The sequence below is a fragment of the Rana temporaria genome, chromosome 5 (genome assembly GCF_905171775.1).
Source record: "Rana temporaria chromosome 5, aRanTem1.1, whole genome shotgun sequence".
NCBI lineage: Eukaryota > Metazoa > Chordata > Amphibia > Anura > Ranidae > Rana > Rana temporaria.
This window is the reverse complement of record NC_053493.1, coordinates 8,923,599-8,942,543: the sequence shown is the minus strand read 5'-3', so window position 1 is coordinate 8,942,543 and position 18,945 is coordinate 8,923,599. Positions and strand designations below refer to the sequence as shown.

At 46.4% G+C, this 18,945-nt stretch overlaps 2 protein-coding genes across 2 annotated transcripts in view; both read right to left on the bottom strand.

The window, feature by feature from the left end:
• LOC120939780 (lymphocyte antigen 6E-like) overlaps positions 1 to 18,945 on the bottom strand; it is a 440,733-nt gene that overhangs the window by 388,009 nt on the left and 33,779 nt on the right. The gene's annotated exons all lie outside the window — the stretch shown is intronic.
• LOC120939791 (lymphocyte antigen 6E-like) lies at positions 2,024 to 18,634 on the bottom strand. The gene is made up of 3 exons (XM_040352147.1): positions 18,514 to 18,634; positions 13,951 to 14,064; positions 2,024 to 2,745 (listed from the first exon to the last, which is right to left on the bottom strand). The coding sequence occupies exons 1-3, from the start codon at positions 18,563 to 18,565 to the stop codon at positions 2,549 to 2,551; spliced, it is 363 nt and encodes a 120-aa protein (XP_040208081.1). The 5' UTR covers positions 18,566 to 18,634; the 3' UTR covers positions 2,024 to 2,548.

The window sequence follows — 18,945 nt, the reverse complement described above, 5'->3', positions numbered from 1 at the left end:
CCCGGGGAAGGAAAACCTTTTTCTCTATTGAGGAAATCCTGTATCACAGATATAATACCTCCTGGGACGACAATAGCTGCGATTTGTCCTTGTTGACCAGCCATCCCAAGGAACGCAGGAAGGACAGGGCTATCTTCAGGTCGCTCTCTAGCTGAGGACCTGACGGGGCTACAAACAGGAGGTTGTCTAGGTATGGAATTATCGTGATGCCCTGGAGTCTCAGAGGTGCCAAGGCCTCTGCTAGGACTTTGGTAAATATCCTTGGGGAGGATGAAAGCCCAAAGGGAAGGGCCCTGAATTGAAGATGCTTGGTGGCTGAACCCAGTCTCACCGCTAGTCGCAGGAATTTCTGGCATCCTGGGCGAATCGGGATGTGTAAATATGCATCTCGTAGGTCCACCGTGGCCATAAAACAGTTTGGGAAAATCAGATTGGTCACCGAGAATATCGATTCCATTCTGAAGCGTTTGTACCTGACCCACCTGTTGAGGGGACGAAGGTTTAAAATCAGCCTGTACTTCCCTGAGGGCTTTTTCACTACAAAGACGTGTGAATACACCCCCTGACCTTCCTCCTCCCGGGCAACTCCTGTTAGGACCCTCTGGTCCAAAAGGTCCCCCAGAAGGAGGCCTAAGGCCTCCGCTTTTTCCCGATCTCTTGGGAGTTGGGTGACCAAAAATACCGGAGGGGGGAGCAGAGAACTCCAGCCTGTAGCCGTTTTTTTTTAGGTCTTGCACAAACGGACTGACAGTTAGATCTGTCCATTGCGAGAGGAACTCCCCCAATCTTCCTCCCACAGGGACCTGAGCGTCACTGGGGCTTGGGGGGAGCCTGAGGAGGGTTAAACAAGATACCTCCTCTTCCATGTCCCTTCTGGCCTGCCCAGTGTTTTTTAGGACGGGAATCCCCATCTTTCTGGTTTTGCTTAAACCTACGAAAAAAACGCTTGTTCCCTTCCTACTTTCTTTCGGGAAAGGCTTTTTTCTTGTCCTGCGTCCTTTCCAATGCCTCTTGGAGACCAGGACCAAACAAATGATCGCCTGAAAAAGGCAAGCCACAGAGTTTTAATTTAGATGCGGCGTCCCCGGTCCAGGTCTTCAACCAGACCGACCTTCTGGCTGCGTTGACTAACGCTGCTGATCTAGCAGCCAGCTTCACCGACTCTGAGGAAGCATCCGCTAGAAAGCCGACCGTCTTTAAGAGCAACGAAAAGGATTTTAAAATTTGTTGCCTGGAAGTACCGGCTGTGATATGGGCTTGGAGCTGGTTTAGCCAGCACTCCAAGTTTCTGCCTACGCAAGTAGCCGCCAGTGCTGGTTTCAGCGCAATAGTGGAAGCATCCCATGCCCTTTTGAGAAGGATATCACCCCTTTTATCCATAGGATCCTTAAGTGACCCTAGGTCATCGAAGGCCAGGTCAGTTCGTTTTGAAACCCTGGCCAAGGGCGCATCCAGCTTCGGAACCTTGTTCCAGGGCTGTGCTGTGTCCTCCTCAAAGGGAATTCTTCGTTTCAAATTTCCCGCAAAAAAAGGCCTCTTTTCTGGCTGCTCCCACTCCAACAAGATCGCTTCCACTAGCGACTTGTGAACAGGGAAAACCCTGGTCTTTTGAGCACCCTGATAAAGCTGGTCGTGCTTAGACAACTGGACCTGCTCCTCTTGGATCTCTAAGGTTTCATAAATGGCTTTAAGCAAGTCTCCTACATCTTCCAGAGACAGCTTGTACCTAGTCCCCCTGGAGGAGTCTTCCTCTAGCTCAGAGCCAGACGCAGAGTCTACCTGGGAGGAAGCCTGGGATCGAGTAGACCCTCCTGCTTCCTACTTTTTCCAGTTGGAACCTAATTTTTCCCCACATACAGTGATCACAGTGATCACTTAATGGGAGGACGTACATCGGCACCAGCAACGTGAGCCTGCGCTGTAGCCGTCTGACTATAGAGCGGGTAGGAGGAGGATGAAGGGTGCCTTGACTGAAAAAGTTAAGAAAAAAAACACTATAAATAATGCAGTCGAGTAATCAGACTTCACTTTTTTTGTAATCTTTTATTATAAAAAAGGTAAAAAGAACAAAAACGAGGTGCAACATTTGACACAATTTTTGATTAACACATTTACACAATTCTCATGGTGCTCAGATATGTGGTTCTAAAAGTGCTCTTCATTACCTGAAAATAGTCACTCACCAATATCGGTGCCGAGGAAAACCAACGACATGAACAAGGAGTGATTGTGAAGAGTGGGGGGGGGTAAAAAAATTTTGGCAAGTTTACAATTGTGTGTTGGGCCACATGCATAGCCGTGTGTTGGGCACCCCTGAATTAACACAATAAATGTGGCTTTTTGGAATTAAGGAAATATAACTTAACTACAAAAAATGGTGCGTCATCCCAAAGCCCTCTTGTAGGCGCTCATTAAGACCACCAATCAGAGCGCTTCGGCAAGTCACCTCCCATTTTCATGAGAAAAAAAAAAATCTTTCCAAAAAGTCACAACTTCATCATAAAACATTAAACAAAAACAAACTTAGTTTGTATACTAAACGCACACTTTATATTGATTGTCTCATGAGGGCCCCCAGGAACCCCAGGGCCACAGCAATGACGTTGTATTTGGACTTGATACTGGAGGCACCGCTGATGTTGCAGAGATCGGTGGAACAGCAGGAAGATTTGGCAGTGATAAGGAAGTTGAAGCTGCTCTCTTGGCAATTGGCATTGCAGGTCTTGGAGATGAGATTATTTCCAGCTGAAAGTGAAAAAGAACAACAAGTTAGACGTAGCCACTAGACATGGGGGGGGGGGGAATAAAACATTTGACCATTTACAAGGATCTAAGAACAGACATGTATGCTGTTCTGACTCCGATTGTTGTGATAGCGATATATCCCTTGCTGAGACCTCTATGCCTGGCCTGTATAAGCAGATATACTCACTGCGGACAATCCTTGTCAGACAGCTGAACTCGTCAATACCGATTCATTCAAAAGAGGTGTTTATTCTTTAACTTCAGGGGTTACAGCAGATAACAGGAACAGCAGATGAATGGTGATAGTATTGTGCGGTCAAAAGATGATGCCTTTCCTACCTACTGAGCAGAGTACACGAGTGTCCTTCTACATGTGGCTTGCTGGCTGAAGAGATGACACAGGAAGTACTCCACACAGGAAGCAGGGAGGGGCATACATACATTGAAAATATGTGGTAACTCAAAGAATCACATACAAACATGTGCATTGCAACAAAGGCCACTAGATGGCAGCATAGGATAACACATAGATTTAGCTATGAGAAAATAGTAGGCAAACCACACTATATAAACTCTAATCTATATAACAATGCTAATATTAACTGAGGCTATGCATCTCATATTCTATGCCCCTATTGGGGCAGCACACTTCCCGTCTGGCATGATAATGCCACTATTTACATAATACAACGGTAGTTATGCACATAAACAGCGCAATTTGCTTGATGTCTTGAAAACCTGAAAGACATAATGGAGAACATGCATATAATGCAACAACATTTATAATATAAGGCTTCAAGTTGTGACAACTAAAGGTCCAGATACTTCCTTCTCGAAGTTGCAGGTAGGATCCAACAGCATACCCAAGTAAGTTCAGCCTCCAAACGGCAAGAGCAAAATGAGTTCCGTGATAGGTCTGATGAAAGTCTTTACAGTCCCTTGTCTTGAAACTTTCACCTCCACCTTACATACCTTACCGTCATCACTAGGAACGCTCTTTACAATAAGACCCATAGGCCACTCGACTCTTTCAGCTTGCTGATCCTTAAGCAGAACGAGATCTCCAACTTGGATGTTAAGGTTCAGGCGCTGCCATTTCCTGCGTCCTTGCAGAGTAGAAAGATACTCCATCTTCCAACGATTCCAGAAGCAGTTGGCAAGGTGTTGTACTCGCTTCCACTGATCGTAGCACAGATTTCCTGATTTAAAGTCTCCAGGTGGCACGGGAACAGTCCCAATCTTCTGGGTAAGAAGAGTGGCTGGAGTAAGGATAGTTGGGGTCTCTGGATCTGTAGACACTGGAACAAGTGGTCTTGAATTGATTATGGCAGATGCTTCCGCCAGGAAGGTGGTTAGAATCTCGTGGGTAAGTCTTGTGGAATTCAAGTCCATGAGCATTGAGTCCAGTATTTTTCGCGTGATTCCTATCATTCTCTCCCATGAACCACCCATGTGAGACGAATGAGGAGGATTGAAAATCCATGTGCAGCCTCTTTCAGCTAAAAGGTCTTGTATTGGCCTAGAGTTGAGCTGTAACTCTCGACAAGCTCCAACGAAAATAGTTCCACAGTCGGATCTTAGTGTCTTGACTGGTCCTCTGATGGCAAGGAACCGTCTTAGAGCATTGATGAAACTTGAGGCATCCATAGATTCTATTACTTCAATGTGTACTGCACGTACACTCATGCAGGTGAACAGCACTGCCCATCGCTTACTATTGGCTTGGCCACCTTGTGTTCTGCGGGCTGTTACCATCCATGGTCCGAAGACATCCAGACCAACGTGAGTAAAGGGTGGGTCTGTACTTAACCTGTCAGCTGGCAAATCTGACATTTGCTGTTGCTGATGTTTCCCTCTTAGTTTGCGGCACTGAACACAGCTGTGCAGTGTAGCTGTAATCTGTCTTTTTGCTCCTATAATCCAAAGGCCTGCAACTCTTATGGCTCCCTCTGTGAAGTGTCTACCTTGGTGTTTCACCCTTTCATGGTAGTGCCGTATGAGCAAAGTGGTGATGTGATGGCGAGCAGGTATAATGAGAGGATTCTGTTCTTGCTCACTGAACTTAGCCTTGTTTAGGCGTCCGCCAACCCTTAACGTGCCTTAATTGTCAATGAATGGGTTCAGGTTAGCAATTGGACTGTTTTTTGGAATGTCCCCCTTGTCACGGATACGTCTGATTTCTGAGCCAAAGACATCCTGTTGTACACTGCGTATTATGATCAGTTCAGCTTCAGCAATGTCTTTTGCAGAAAGAAGCTTTTGGCACATGTGCCAACCTTGACAGTGAGCATCTGTGAGCTTCGTGTGAAAGCAGTGTGCAATATGAACTAACCTTGCGGTGGTGCGTACCAGCCTTGTCCACTTTGAGAAACGTTCAAAGCGTTGACAGCCCAAGGCACGTCTTTGTTCAGTTCTGGTGACAAGGGTTTTAACTTCAGGACGGACCTCTGGATCTTTGTCGGGTTCTAGAAGACTGAAGACGTCAGCCGTGTTTTTTTCTGGATCAGTCAGCAAGAATTCAGGAGCTGTTAACCAAGAAGAATTTACAAAGGCACTCGCAGACACTGGCCAGGTGCCATGATCTGCAGGATTAATTTCAGATGGAACATAATGCCATTGTTCAGGTTTAGATGATTTTCTTATTCTTTCTACACGGTTGCTGACATAGACATAGAAACGTTTAGTCTGGTTGTATATGTAGCCCAGAACAACCTTGCTGTCTGTAGAATTTGATGTCATCTATCTGAATGTCTAGCTCACGCAGTATGAAATCTGCAATCTCTACAGCTAGCACAGTCCCACAAAGTTCAAGCCTAGGAATTGTGTGTTCAGGCTTGGGTGCTAACTTAGCTTTCCGAAACAGAAACCCTACATGGGTTAGATTAGCTGAATCCCTTACCTTGAGGTAGGCAACAGCCGCTATGGCCTCAGTAGATGCATCTGAGAAGATGTGCAGCTCCTTCCTCCGACTGGTAGCAAGGGAAGTCGGAGTGTAGCAGCGTGGTATACGGATTCCATCTAAGGCATGTAACGACTGTTTCCAGGACTCCCACCTTGAAAGTTTGTCTATTGGTAGTGGGGCATCCCAATCTTTGATAGTCTCTGAGAGCTGTCCAAGTATGGATTTACCTTGTATGGTGATGGGAGCCACAAATCCCACTGGATCGTATAGGCTGTTCACCACTGACAGAACTGGCATGATCGCCAGGTTGAAAGGCTTTCATAACAGCAACACTGTTTGAGGCAATCTTGTGTAGTCTGAGGTTAGCCTCAGAAAGCATAACTTGTGTCCTTTGGAGCAGGTCTATGGCTTCTTCCGCTGTAGGTAAAGATTTAAGTCCATCGTCCACATAGAAATCTCTCTCGACGAAATGTCGAGCATCTGCACCATACTCCTGTTCTCCGTCAAGAGCAGTCCTTCGTAAACCGTATGTTGCGACAGCAGGTGAGGGGCTATTTCCGAAAACATGAACCTTCATGCGGTATTCAATCATCTCATTGTTCATGTTGTTGTCACGGTGCCACAGAAACCTTAGGAAGTTCCTATGGTCTTCTCGTACAATAAAGCAATGAAACATTTGTTCAATGTCCGCAGTTATGGCAACTGGCTCTCTTCTGAACCTCATGAGTACACCAACAAGGTTGTTGGTAAGGTTAGGACCAGTGAGAAGAATATCATTCAGGGATACGCCCTGATGCTTGGCACTGGAGTCGAACACTACCCTAATTTGTTTTGGCTTACGTGGATGGTACACTCCGAAGAAGGGTAGGTACCAGCACTCATCGTGTATTTGAAGAGGTGGAGCTGGCTCAGCATGCTCATTGTCAAAGATCCTCTTCATAAAGGTAATGAAATGGTCCTTAATTTCAGGCCTGTTCTTTAATGTACGTTGAAGTGAGTTGAATCTGGATAAAGCCTGTTCCCGATTGTTTGGCAGTTTGACCTTTGCAGCACGAAGAGGCAATGGTGCAACCCAGCTGTTAGACTCATCCTTGAAGAATTTTTTGTCCATTATTTTGATGAACTCTCTGTCTTCAACTGACAAGGCTATTTTGTTGTCGTCACTTGTGGTACAAAACACTGTGGTACCTAGGTTGTCATCACAAAGGATAGGAGTGACATCAGGTACTTGGATGATGTCAAGAGGCTTCTCCTTTATTTCATGATGGTGAGGGCACTCTTTGAGGTGGGACGCACGTCCATTTCCTAACATGTACGTTTTGAAGGAGCGGATCTCAGATGACGTACACATTCTATCCAAGCATGAATCGCCCACTATTACCCAGCCTAGATCAAGTCTTTGTGCATAAGGGGCATCCTCAGGTCCATCACACTGCTCACGTACCTTATGTACTCTAAGAATGTCTCTTCCTAGCAAGACTAAGATTTCAGCATTCATGTCCATTGCGGGAATCTCATCAGCAAGGTGCCTTAAGTGAGGATGGTGATATGCAACCTCTGGAGTAGGAATCTCTTCTCTTCCGTCTGGTATCTGGTCACACTCGACTAATGTTGGTAGGAGTATGCCCTCTTTCCCTTCGATATGAGACACCATGAACCCATCGACCCTTCTGCCGAAAGTCTCTACACGACCAGAACAGGTTCTGAGAGTATACGGTGTGGCATGACCCTCAATGCCAAAGATCTCAAAGAATTTAGGCTTGACCAGGGATCTGTTGCTCTGTTCATCTATTATGGCATACATCCTGGCAGCTTTTTCAGGTTGACCCTCTGGGTATACCTTAACAAGGAATATCTTGGCACAGCACTTGTGATCTAAACCTTCTCCACAGACTTCTGTGCATGAAGAAGAAACATTCTCCTGGGCTAGAGCGTGGCTTCGTTGCTCCCCGCCATGATTTGAGAGAGGGGTGGAGGTAGGTAGCTGCTGTGGGCTGTCTGTAAGTGGAGTAGGATGCATAGCTGTCACATGTCTTTCGCTGCTGCATTCTGTGCACTTGATGACAACTTTACAGTCCTTGGCAAAATGACTATAAGAAGCACAGCACCTGTAGCATACTCCAAGTTTCTGGAGAATCTCCCTGCGCTCTTGTAAAGTCTTTGCTCTCAGCTCTCGGCATTTCTTAAGAGGGTGAGGCTTCTTGTGAATAGGGCACTGACGATTAGGATCTTTATCTTTATCACCCGAATCACTCTGGTATGCATGAGAGGATACGGGTGGTGAGATGTCTGTCCTTTTAACAGATATTGCTCCATGAAAGTCTCTGTGTTTAGCTGCTGTGTTGTCATACCTTGGAGATGGTGATGAAGCAGGCAAGTTGGGTTCACTGAAGCTGGGATCATTTCTCATCCAGGCTTGTTCACTGATGAACCTGCAAAAATATGAGAATGGAGGAAAGGATACGTTATAGTCTCTTTTGTACCTTGAGCCCTGCTGCGCCCATCTCTCCTGCAGGCCGTATGGCAGTTTAGACACCACTGGATTGACACCATGAGCAGTGTCCAGGAAGCTTAGTCCAGGTAGACGTGGGTCTGTCTTTGCCAACTCTAACTCCATGAGGAGGTCACTTAGATCTTGGAGCTTGCGATAGTCTTTGTTCCCTATTTTTGGGAAGTTTTGCAGTCTCTTGAATAGAGCGCTTTCTATGGCTTCTGAGCTACCATAGGCTTGCTCAAGTCTTGCCCATGTGGCAACAAGACCTGCATCTGGGTGGTCAACATGTACTGTCCTCAGTCTTTTAACACGATTTGCAGATTCTGGCCCCAGCCACCTTATGAGCAAATAAAGTTCGTCCTTGCTAGTAAGGTTGAAATTAGCAATAGCAGCCTTGAAGGTTGATCTCCAGGCCCTGTAGCTCTCTGGACAGTCATCAAACCTTGAGAGGCTGGTGATAATGAGCTCACGGCGCGCCATATAGCTGGCTAAGTCATTCAAGTCTGATCTCTCACTCTTTGGTGCCAAAGTAATCTGTGGAACCCCTTGGGTGTGAAAGTTCTCTGGTGAAGAAGGGTGAAGTTTACCAGGATGAAATGATGTTGCATGAGCGCTCAACTTTGGTGTAGTCTTTAAGGCTTCTGCTGGCTGTGGCTGGAGCTGCGGCTTGTCGCTGGAAGTCACCTTGTTGATGGCAGGAGTTGATGTGGTTTGCTGCGTAGATGCTCTTGCGTTGTGGACTTGAGGAGACTCAGGCATTTGGAGCTGGGAGGTCCCTGAGTTGAGAGTCAGAACAGTGTTAGTAGGAGGTACAGGAGATGACTCTGTATCTTTGTAAACATTATGCTTTAGCACATAATCACTGGTGCGATCAATTGGATCTTCCAGTTCTGCTGGGATAAGACAGTCTGAATTAGTACTTTGACCCATTGCTTGTTCAAGGACTTTCAGCCTTGCTAGCGCACCTGCTTCCTCTTTCTCTATTTGCAGAATCTTTATTTGGGATTCCATCTCCGCTTGGCGAGTTTTGCTCTGGGCTTCAAGAGCTTTGCTTTGGGCTTCAAGAGCTTTGCTTTGGGCTTCCACCTCTGCTTCAAGAGCTTTGCTTTGGGCCTTCATCTCTGCTTCTTTCTTAGCAAGGGAGCTTTGCGCTTTTTTGGATTCAGCATCAGCGCGGGCCTCTATTAGCTTGTCGCTTAATGTTGAACTTCTGGAGCGAGCGGATCTAGAAGAACGTGCAGTGTGCTTGGTTGATGTTGATCTGTGAGATCTGGTCTCTTGCAGTTGAGCAATGCGGAGTTCTGCCTTACACTGAGCATTTTGCACTAAGAGATCCCTTTGTTGGTTCAGTGCATCAGTCTTGGTCAGTTCTGCTGAAGAGTCCTCTATATTACAGTCTTGCAAGAAAGCAGTGTATTTTGCAGACAGCCGTTGGTAGTGTTCATACGCAGCAGATAGGCGAACTATAGAATCTCCTAGTTCAGCCGGTTGATCATTAACCACTTAAGCCCCGGACCAATATGCAGCCTAAAGACCCAAGGTGTTTTTACAGTTCGGGACTGCGTCGCTTTAACAGACAATTACGCGGTCGTGCGACGTGGCTCCCAAACAAAATTGGCGTCCTTTTTTCCCCACAAATAGAGCTTTCTTTTGGTGGTATTTGATCACATCTGCGGTTTTTAGTTTTTGCGCTATAAACAAAAATAGAGCGACAATTTTGAAAAAAAAGCAATATTTTTTACTTTTTGCTGTAATAAATATCCCCCAAAAACATATATAAAAACATTTTTTTTCCTCAGTTTAGGCCGATACGTATTCTTCTACCTATTTTTAGTAAAAAAAAAAAAAATCGCAATAAGCGTTTATCGATTGGTTTGCGCAAAATTTATAGTGTTTACAAAATAGGGGATAGTTTTATTGCATTTTTATTTTTTATTTTTTTTTTACTACTAATGGCGGCGATCAGCAATTTTTTTCATGACTGCGACATTATGGCGGACACTTCGGACAATTTTGACACATTTTTGGGACCATTGTCATTTTCACAGCAAAAAATGCATTTAAATTGCATTCTTTATTATGAAAATGACAGTTGCAGTTTGGGAGTTAACCACAGGTGGCGCTGTAGGAGTTAGGGTTCACCTAGTATGTGTTTACAACTGTTTGGGGGTGTGGCTGTAGGAATGACGTCATCGATCGTGTCTTCCCTATAAAGGGAATGACGCGATCGATGCGCCGCCATAGTGAAGGACGGGGAAGCCGTGTTTACACACGGCTCTCCTCGTTCTTCAGCTCCGGGGAGCGATCGCGACGGAGCGGCTATAAACAAATAGCCGCGCCGTGGTCCCGGATCGCTCCCCGAGTGGACCCGACCTCCGCATGTAGCGGGGGGGGTCCCGATCGGACCCCCCACCCGCTAATAGGCGAGGACGTACGTGTACGCCCATGTGCCTGTACGTGCCATATTGTGGACGTATATGTACATGCGGGGGTCGGGAACTGGTTAAAGTGTGGCAAAACTGACATGCAGTGTGAAGTTCTGTCCCAGAAGTCTGATAGCTTGCTAGAGAACTTATCTCTAGTGTATTCATAGTTTTCTCTGAGTTTCTGTATTGGTTTTATTGTACGCTTGGGTCTTACACTCTGTTCAGCAATATCTGCAGAGTCTGCTCCCTGTACGTCTGCGGGTTCAGAGGCATGATGAATCTGCGTTGGTTCAGCCGTAAAAGAGTGTTCAGAGCCTTGTCTAGACATTTCTCACGGTTTTGTAAAAAATGGTACTGTCTCTTTAAGAAGACGAACAGCAGTTTAGACAGGTGGGGTAACACAGTTCAATTAGAAAAACAGCTTTCAACATTCGCATGAAGCGCAGTAAGCTTGTGCGACCATGTGCTTACACAAGATGGCGGCTGGCACTGAGCTTGATTGCAGATTAGGCACACACATATACACAGCATGCTGTAAGAATTCTATGCATCTTTTGACTGTTCTGACTCCGATTGTTGTGATAGCGATATATCCCTTGCTGAGACCTCTATGCCTGGCCTGTATAAGCAGATATACTCACTGCGGACAATCCTTGTCAGACAGCTGAACTCGTCAATACCGATTCATTCAAAAGAGGTGTTTATTCTTTAACTTCAGGGGTTACAGCAGATAACAGAAACAGCAGATGAATGGTGATAGTATTGTGCGGTCAAAAGATGATGCCTTTCCTACCTACTGAGCAGAGTACACGAGTGTCCTTCTACATGTAGCTTGCTGGCTGAAGAGATGACACAGGAAGTACTCCACACAGGAAGCAGGGAGGGGCATACATACATTGAAAATATGTGGCAACTCAAAGAATCACATAAAAACATGTGCATTGCAACAAAGGCCACTAGATGGCAGCATAGGATAACACATAGATTTAGCTATGAGAAAATAGTAGGCAAACCACACTATATAAACTCTAATCTATATAACAATGCTAATATTAACTGAGGCTATGCATCTCATATGCAGTAAAGAACATCTTGTTAATGGAAGCAGGTGACCACAATCAAGATGTGAAAGATACAAAAAAACACTATTGTAAATCTACAGTTAACAGGCAAGTGGGGGTGGTGCAGACGCGTTTCACACATTTATGATCAAACGCATGAACATGTCAATGCCATCAGTGAGTCAGTGTTCAGTCTATTACAGACGAGGAGGAGGAGGAGGTGGGGCTTTGTTACAGTGGATGGGCACCAACCGTAGTTAAGACTGCATGACACAGCGGGAGACTTAAGTACAAGTCGAGGGGGGGGCTTTCAGAACACCCCCCACACACACACACACACACCTCAACCAATTCACATGTAAACTCAGCTTAAAGGTTGAAAGTGAACGCTCATCCTGCATGCTTGTTCCTGGTCAATGGCTTGCTATGTAATGAAGCAAACAATGGCAGTTCTTATTCCCTGTTCTTCTATTACACTGTAAACCCCCCCCCCCTCCGAGCAACCCAGGAATAGCTTTTTCTGGCTGCATCGCCAATACACCACCTGTGTCGTGTTTTTTTATTGACAGCTCCCCCCCCCCCCAGGTGAATGGGTAGGGGTACATGTACCCCATACTCATTCACATAGGGTGAGGGCCAGGATCTGGTGGCCCCCCTAATTAAAGGGGGCTTCCCAGATTCCGATAAAACCCCCCCCCCTGCCCACAGACCCTGACAACCAACGGCCAGGGTTGTCGGGAAGAGGGGCAACAAGTGTGAAGGAGGGGGCACAGTGATGCAACAAATCAGGGAGATCCGAGGTATGACGGTGCAGGAACTGAGGTGATCTGGGAGGTTTTCCTGAGACTTATTAGAAGCGGGGACAATTGGCAGCAGTCGGGGACATATCCAGGAGGCCTAAGGCTTCTTAGGCAGCTGCCTTAGGGTGCCAGGATGTGGGGTGGGGCATGCACGGGGAAAAAAAAAAAAAAAAAAAAAAAATACACCTTTGCCCAAGACAAATCCCTGCACCAGCCCTGTATAAAGATATTAACCCTCCCATAATAATGCGTGCCCATCTCAAATGCTGCAACAACAGATTGCTTCCAGCAAGGGGGGGGGGGGGGACACACACACACACACACACACACACACACACACACACACACACACACACACACACACTTAATTTGACAGTAACTGTGGCCATATTTTTCTTTTAAAGGGCATAAAACTTTGCGTTTTAATAAATATTCCAGTTCTAGGTCTCATTTTTTCCTCCCACTTGATTGCGATGATTCTCGGCATATGGCAGGATTGTTTATAAGCAAAACCCACCACGATTGGCCATTATGGGAGTTGACCAGTGGCGGCTGGTGATCACATTTTTTTTGGGGCGGCGGGGGCGGAAACAAAAACAAAACCTAGCCACCGTGCCCATCAAACGCCGCTAGTGTGCCTCGCCCGGCACTTGCCCGTCTTGCAGCGGGTCACGGTGGCATCCACAATGTCTTCCCCAGTCCAATCACAGCACCTGTTTCAGCCAATCAGGTGACAGGTAACAGACCCAAGCACCCGATTGTCCGAGGCGGGTCGGTGTAAGGAATCGCTTTCCTAACAACGCTGAGTGAACAGCGACCACCCAGCATGGCGCCCACTGTTCACCATTTTGGCCTACGGCTCTAATCAAGCGCTTCCAAAAAAAAAAATGCACCGCTGTAATTCAGGTGGCCAACAAGGGGCCGGACACCTGAATAGGGGGCGTCAGCAGCGGCCATAGATATATTAACCACTTAAGGACCGCCTCCTGCACATTTACGTCAGCAGAATGGCACGGCTGGGCACATGCACGTATAGGTACCTCCTGTGCTAGTACCCGGGCGCGCGCGACCCGGTCCGAAGCTCCGGGACCCAATCGCCGCTGGAGTCCCGCGATCGCTCCCCAGAGCTGAAGAACGGGGAGAGCCGTATGTAAACACAGCTTCCCCGTTCTTCACTGTGGCGGCTGCATCGATCATGCAATCCCTTTTATAGGGATACACGATCGATGACGTCACACCTACAGCCACACCCCCTACAGTTAGAAACACATATGAGGTCACACTTAACCCCTTAAGCGCCCCCTTGTGGTTAACTCCCAAACTGCAATTGTCATTTTCACAGTAAACAGTGCATTTTAAATGCATTTTTTTGCCGTGAAAATGACAATGGTCCCAAAAATGTGTCAAAATTGTCCACCATAAAAAAAAAGGGATGTAGACCCGTTGCTGGAAGAGCACACCAAGATTGGCCCACCAATCAGTTTTGAAAATTCTACAGAATGGTGGTTATAAAACTTCTTACCAAGTCCAGCGATTGTGGTCAAGCAGAAGCTCTTGTTTTCATCGCAGGTGGCAACGGTCGTGCAGTTTGCATTGCTAGGCTCCAATAGACAGGTGTAGCATTTTAGTGAAACAGCTGTGGGGAGAAAAAAAAATTATAAAATTAGAATCATTTCAAAATTATATTTGCCACATTTTGGATGCACCATAAACGACGTCCCGTTCAGTCATTGGAAGCTCTCCCCATTCCGTTTCCAGAAAAGCTGCGCCATCAGATAGTTGAACCTTGCGGTGGATTTACTGAAACTGGGTCGGACTGAGCATGTGAAAGGGGCCTAAGGCGGCTTTCACACTGATGCACTGCGATTTGCCTAAACCGCAGGTGCAGCGCAGTGCACCTGTATATATTTTTTGCTTGTTAGCTGCACTTTGCCATAAACTTCTATTATATCCTGCAGGTGAAAGCGCAACAAACCCGCAGATAACAGAAGTCTATGGCTCAGTGCTTGATTCTTCTACCAGCGGCTTCATTCACAAAACTGTTGCTCTGGGGTGGCGGTCGGCAACCCGTGATCTGGGCTTGCCAACCTGCTATCCCAGAACAGGAGGCAGAGGGCCACATTAGAGGGCTCCGCAGGCCACATGTGGCCCCCGGGCCACTGGTTGGGCACCCATGACCTAAAGCAGGGATATGCAATTAGCGGACCTCCAGCTGTTGCAAAACTACAAAAAGTCCCATCATGCTTTTGCCTCTGGGAGTCATGCTTGTGACTGTCAGAGTCTTGCTATGCCTCATGGGAATTGTAGTTCTGAAACAGCTGGAGGTTCGCTAATTGCATATCCATGACCTAAAGCATCCCCAACAACTCCACCCTCCAAAAATTCCACTGTTTAGCATTCAGGTTATGCATTATACTTAAAGCGGTAGTTCACCCTCCTTTCCATCATTAGACCATTAAATTCGGCATCGTAGCGCGAGCTACGGTATGCCGGTCTTAAATTTTTAATCCCCGTACTCACTGTGCTAGCGATGATTGAAGAATCCGACTCCCGCGGGGAATGGGCGTGCCTATGGAGAGGGAGGATGATTGACGGCCGGCTCTGGCACGTCACGCTCCCCGAAGACAGCCGGAGTAGGTCTCGGCTATTCACGGCGCCTGCGCACAGGCTATGCGCAGGCGCCGTGAATAGCCAAGCCTATTTCGGCTATTTCCGGAGAAGCGTGACGTGCCAGGGCCGGCTGTCAATCACCTTCTCTCACCATAGGAACGCCCATTCCCCGGATTCTTCAATCATCGCTAGCACAGTGAGTACGGGCATAAAAAATGTAAGACCGGCATACCGTAGCTCGCGCTACGATGCCGAATTTAATGGTCCAATAAAAAAAAAACTTTTTTTTTTTTTTTAACAGGGTGAACCCCCGCTTTAAAGGGTCACTAAAAGGAAAAACATTTTTTTTGCTGAAATGACTGTTTATTGGGTATAGAGACATAAAAGTTAACCGATGCCTTTTAAAAATGATTAAAAATTGAATTTAATCTATCATAAATGTGCCTGTAGTTTCACTTTGGTTTTAAAATGTACATACATGAAGTTCCGGGTGAGAGGTGAGTCGGGAAGACTCACAGAACAAAAACAAACAAATCCAGGGCAGGGTTTTGTTTTTAAAATGAATCTGATTGGTTCTGAGGAGTTTTAGACACACAGTAATGACAGCTTAGACCACCGTGAGAAATCTCCCAGTATCATGGTTATAAGGAAACAGGCAACCAGGAAGTGTGGAGATCACAGCACAATTACAGCTACTTCAAAGCAAAAACGAACAATGAGGACATGAAACCAGTACTGCAGTAAGGTAAAGGAAGCTATTTAGCTAAAAAAAAAAAAAAAATTCCTTTAGTGACCCTTTAATGATTGTTTCTTCTGGTAGGGTGGTCTACAAAAACCCTTTGAGGCTCGAACGCTTCCTGGCTATACAAAGCTAATTACATTACGGCTGAAGCCAGGTGTTGGGTCAACAACATTCTCTACTATACTTTGGGCCAAATATCTGTGCCACCAATTGTGCCACCTGGTGGATCTCCATCCAAACCCTTGTTCGGGGAGGGAAAGTTAAAGCTTATTTCTCCACTCATTTCCTGTCCCATGAAAGGGAACCGAACCAACTGGGAAATAGAAAGCATCAGAAACCCTACTGAGGTTCTAACCCCAGAGGGATCAGATTTATTTTGGCAGCCAACAGACCCAACATTTACTGGTATAGGCAACAAACCAAAAATAAGCAAATAGTTCACTTAAATCACTTTCTAGCGGCACCACATTAGACTGGAGTTACAGAGGAGGGGGTTTATTAGCTCAGTCCTACCACCAAGACTACTAGGGGTAGCAGTGTATTCCCACAGATGACATTTATGGCAGAAGCTACAAAACCGGAGCATGGCACAAACACTACATCAGCCTTTCTTTCTCCACACAGAGGAACCCTTGAAATAATTTCTTGGTCTCGGGGAGCCATTTGTTGAGTGATCAGTTGTTATTCCTAGCGATTGAAGCTAATCCAATACAAGGCCGAAAATTGAAAGTTGTGGGTGGCCACCCAGCTCAACAAAAATTATATTTGATGTAGTCAGGTGTAAAAAAAGTTGTTTGCCAAACCGTGACCTAGATCAGATCCAAACTTTCTAAACAAAGGGCCGGATTACTGTCCTCCAGACTCTAAGGGGGCCGGACTGTGGCCATCAGGAGTACAAAATCCCCCATCATTGGTGTCATTGGACCCCATCATTGGTGTCACTGGGAGGAATTCTGCCCCATTACTGGTGTCATTGGGTAGGAAGACTGCCCCATCACTGGGAGGAAGTCTGCCCCATCATTGGTGTCACTGGGAGGAATTCTGCCCCATTACTGGTGTCATTGGGAAGAAGTCTGCCCCATCACTGGAAGGAAGTCTGCCCCATCACTGGGAGGAAGTCTGCCCCATCACTGGGAGGAAGTCTGCCCCATCACTGGGAGGAAGTCTGCCCCATCACTGGGAGGAAGTCTGCCCCATCACTGGTGTCATTGGGAGGAAATCTGCCCCATCACTGGTGTCATTGGGAGGAAGTCTGCCCCATCATTGTTAAGAATTCTGCCCCATCATTTGTGTCATTGGGAGGAATGCTGCCCCATCATTGGAAGGAATTCTACCCCATCATTGGTGTCATTGGGAAGAATTCTGCCCCATCATTGGTGTCATTGGGAGGATTTCTGCCCCATCACTGGGAGGACTTCCGTCTCGTCATTGGGAGGACTTCTGCCCCGTCATTGGGAGGACTTCTGCCCCGTCATTGGGAGGAATGAATAAAAAAGCACCCCAAGGGCGGGATAAAATCAAGCAAAGGGCCGCATCTGGCCCCCAGGCCACAGTTTGGAGATGACAGACCTAGATGTAGGGTTCCCACCTCATCCCTTTAAAACCAAAACACAGCAATTACACAGGTTCTGTGGCGGATTAAAGTAGCACTTAGGCTAGGTTCACACTGCTGCAAATTCTATTGCGAATTCGGTCCGTTGCGATTACTAAAATTCGCAAGGCATTTTACGAACATAGTTTTCCCATGAGTGCTGTTGGTGAGCTTCTAAAGCTTTAGTAATCACTTTAATTGCACAAGCTGAAGTTACTAGCCAATTGGCTACCATGCACAGCTGCACCCACCAGATATGCACTCTACAGATTAAAGGGGTGGTTCCCCCTAAAACACATTTCTAACAATAGATTCGTAAGACCCGTTACACTGCGGGTAGGCTGGCTTTTTTTTTTTTTTTTTTTTCGTACATACCGAGATCTCGCCGTCTCGTCCCTTGGCGGTGGGCGTTCCTAGTTGATTGACGTTCCTCGGACGGGCGCATACGTGACGTCACGACTTTCCGACAGAAGCCGAACGTCATTGCGCAGGCGCCGTGACGTTCGGCTTCTTTCGGAAAGTCGTGACGTCACGTATGCGCCGGTCCGAGGAACGTCAATCAACTAGGAACGCCCACCGCCAAGGGACGAAACGCAGAGATCGAGGTATGTACTAAAAAAAAAAAAAAAAGCCAGCCTACCCGCAGTGTAACGGGTCTTACGAATCTATTGTTAGAAATGTGTTTTAGGGGGAACCACCGCTTTAAGTAAAAAAAAAAAAAAAAATTAGGACCCAAAGTGTTGAAAAAGCAAAACATTTTTTTCACAAAAAATTATTATTATTATTATTATTATTATTAACCACATATAAAAACCCCACACACATTCATCAAGCTGAACACTCTCTCAAACATGCATACAGGGTTTTCGAATTAAAATATTATAATGACAGATTAGATAGATCTCACACACAGTAATGACATTAGGAATATAATAGAAGTAAAAAAATACCCCAAAATCCCTATGCACATACAGGAACAGAGCCAGGGCAATCCCCAGGAGTCAGTAGGCTCCGTCTGTTCCAACACATCATTTTCAGTGGTCTAACCATTTAGCAAAAGTTTATTTTATTATTACAGAACAATTGATTATTCCAGATGATGGAGATCCCACAATAATAAAGAAGACATGGAATGGACGTACCTGAAGCAATGCAGAGGACCATCAGGACCAGGAGACTTGTGTAGGCTGCCATTGTTCTCTGGGAAGTAGAGTGAGAGTTTCCTCCACCCTGCTCCTTCCTTATATAGGTTCATTAGTGACTGATGGATTCCAGATTCCTGGAAGACCACGGAGTCCAACCCCCTAGGTGTGTCAGTTATCCTCAGACGTGGAATGTAAATAACGGTCTTTGTTATGGGCGGTGGGGGAAGATTCTGATGGACAGGTTGCTGTCTAAACAAAAACTGAGGATGCCCCAGGTGTAGAGAGGAACTCAGGAGCCCGGGGTGGGGGCATGACGGGGTCCGTACCCCACCCTGCACACACATTGGGCTAGATTCAGGTAGCCCTGCGTAATCTCCGATACGTTACGCCGCCGTTAAATTAGGGCGCAAGTTCCGTATTCTGAAAGAA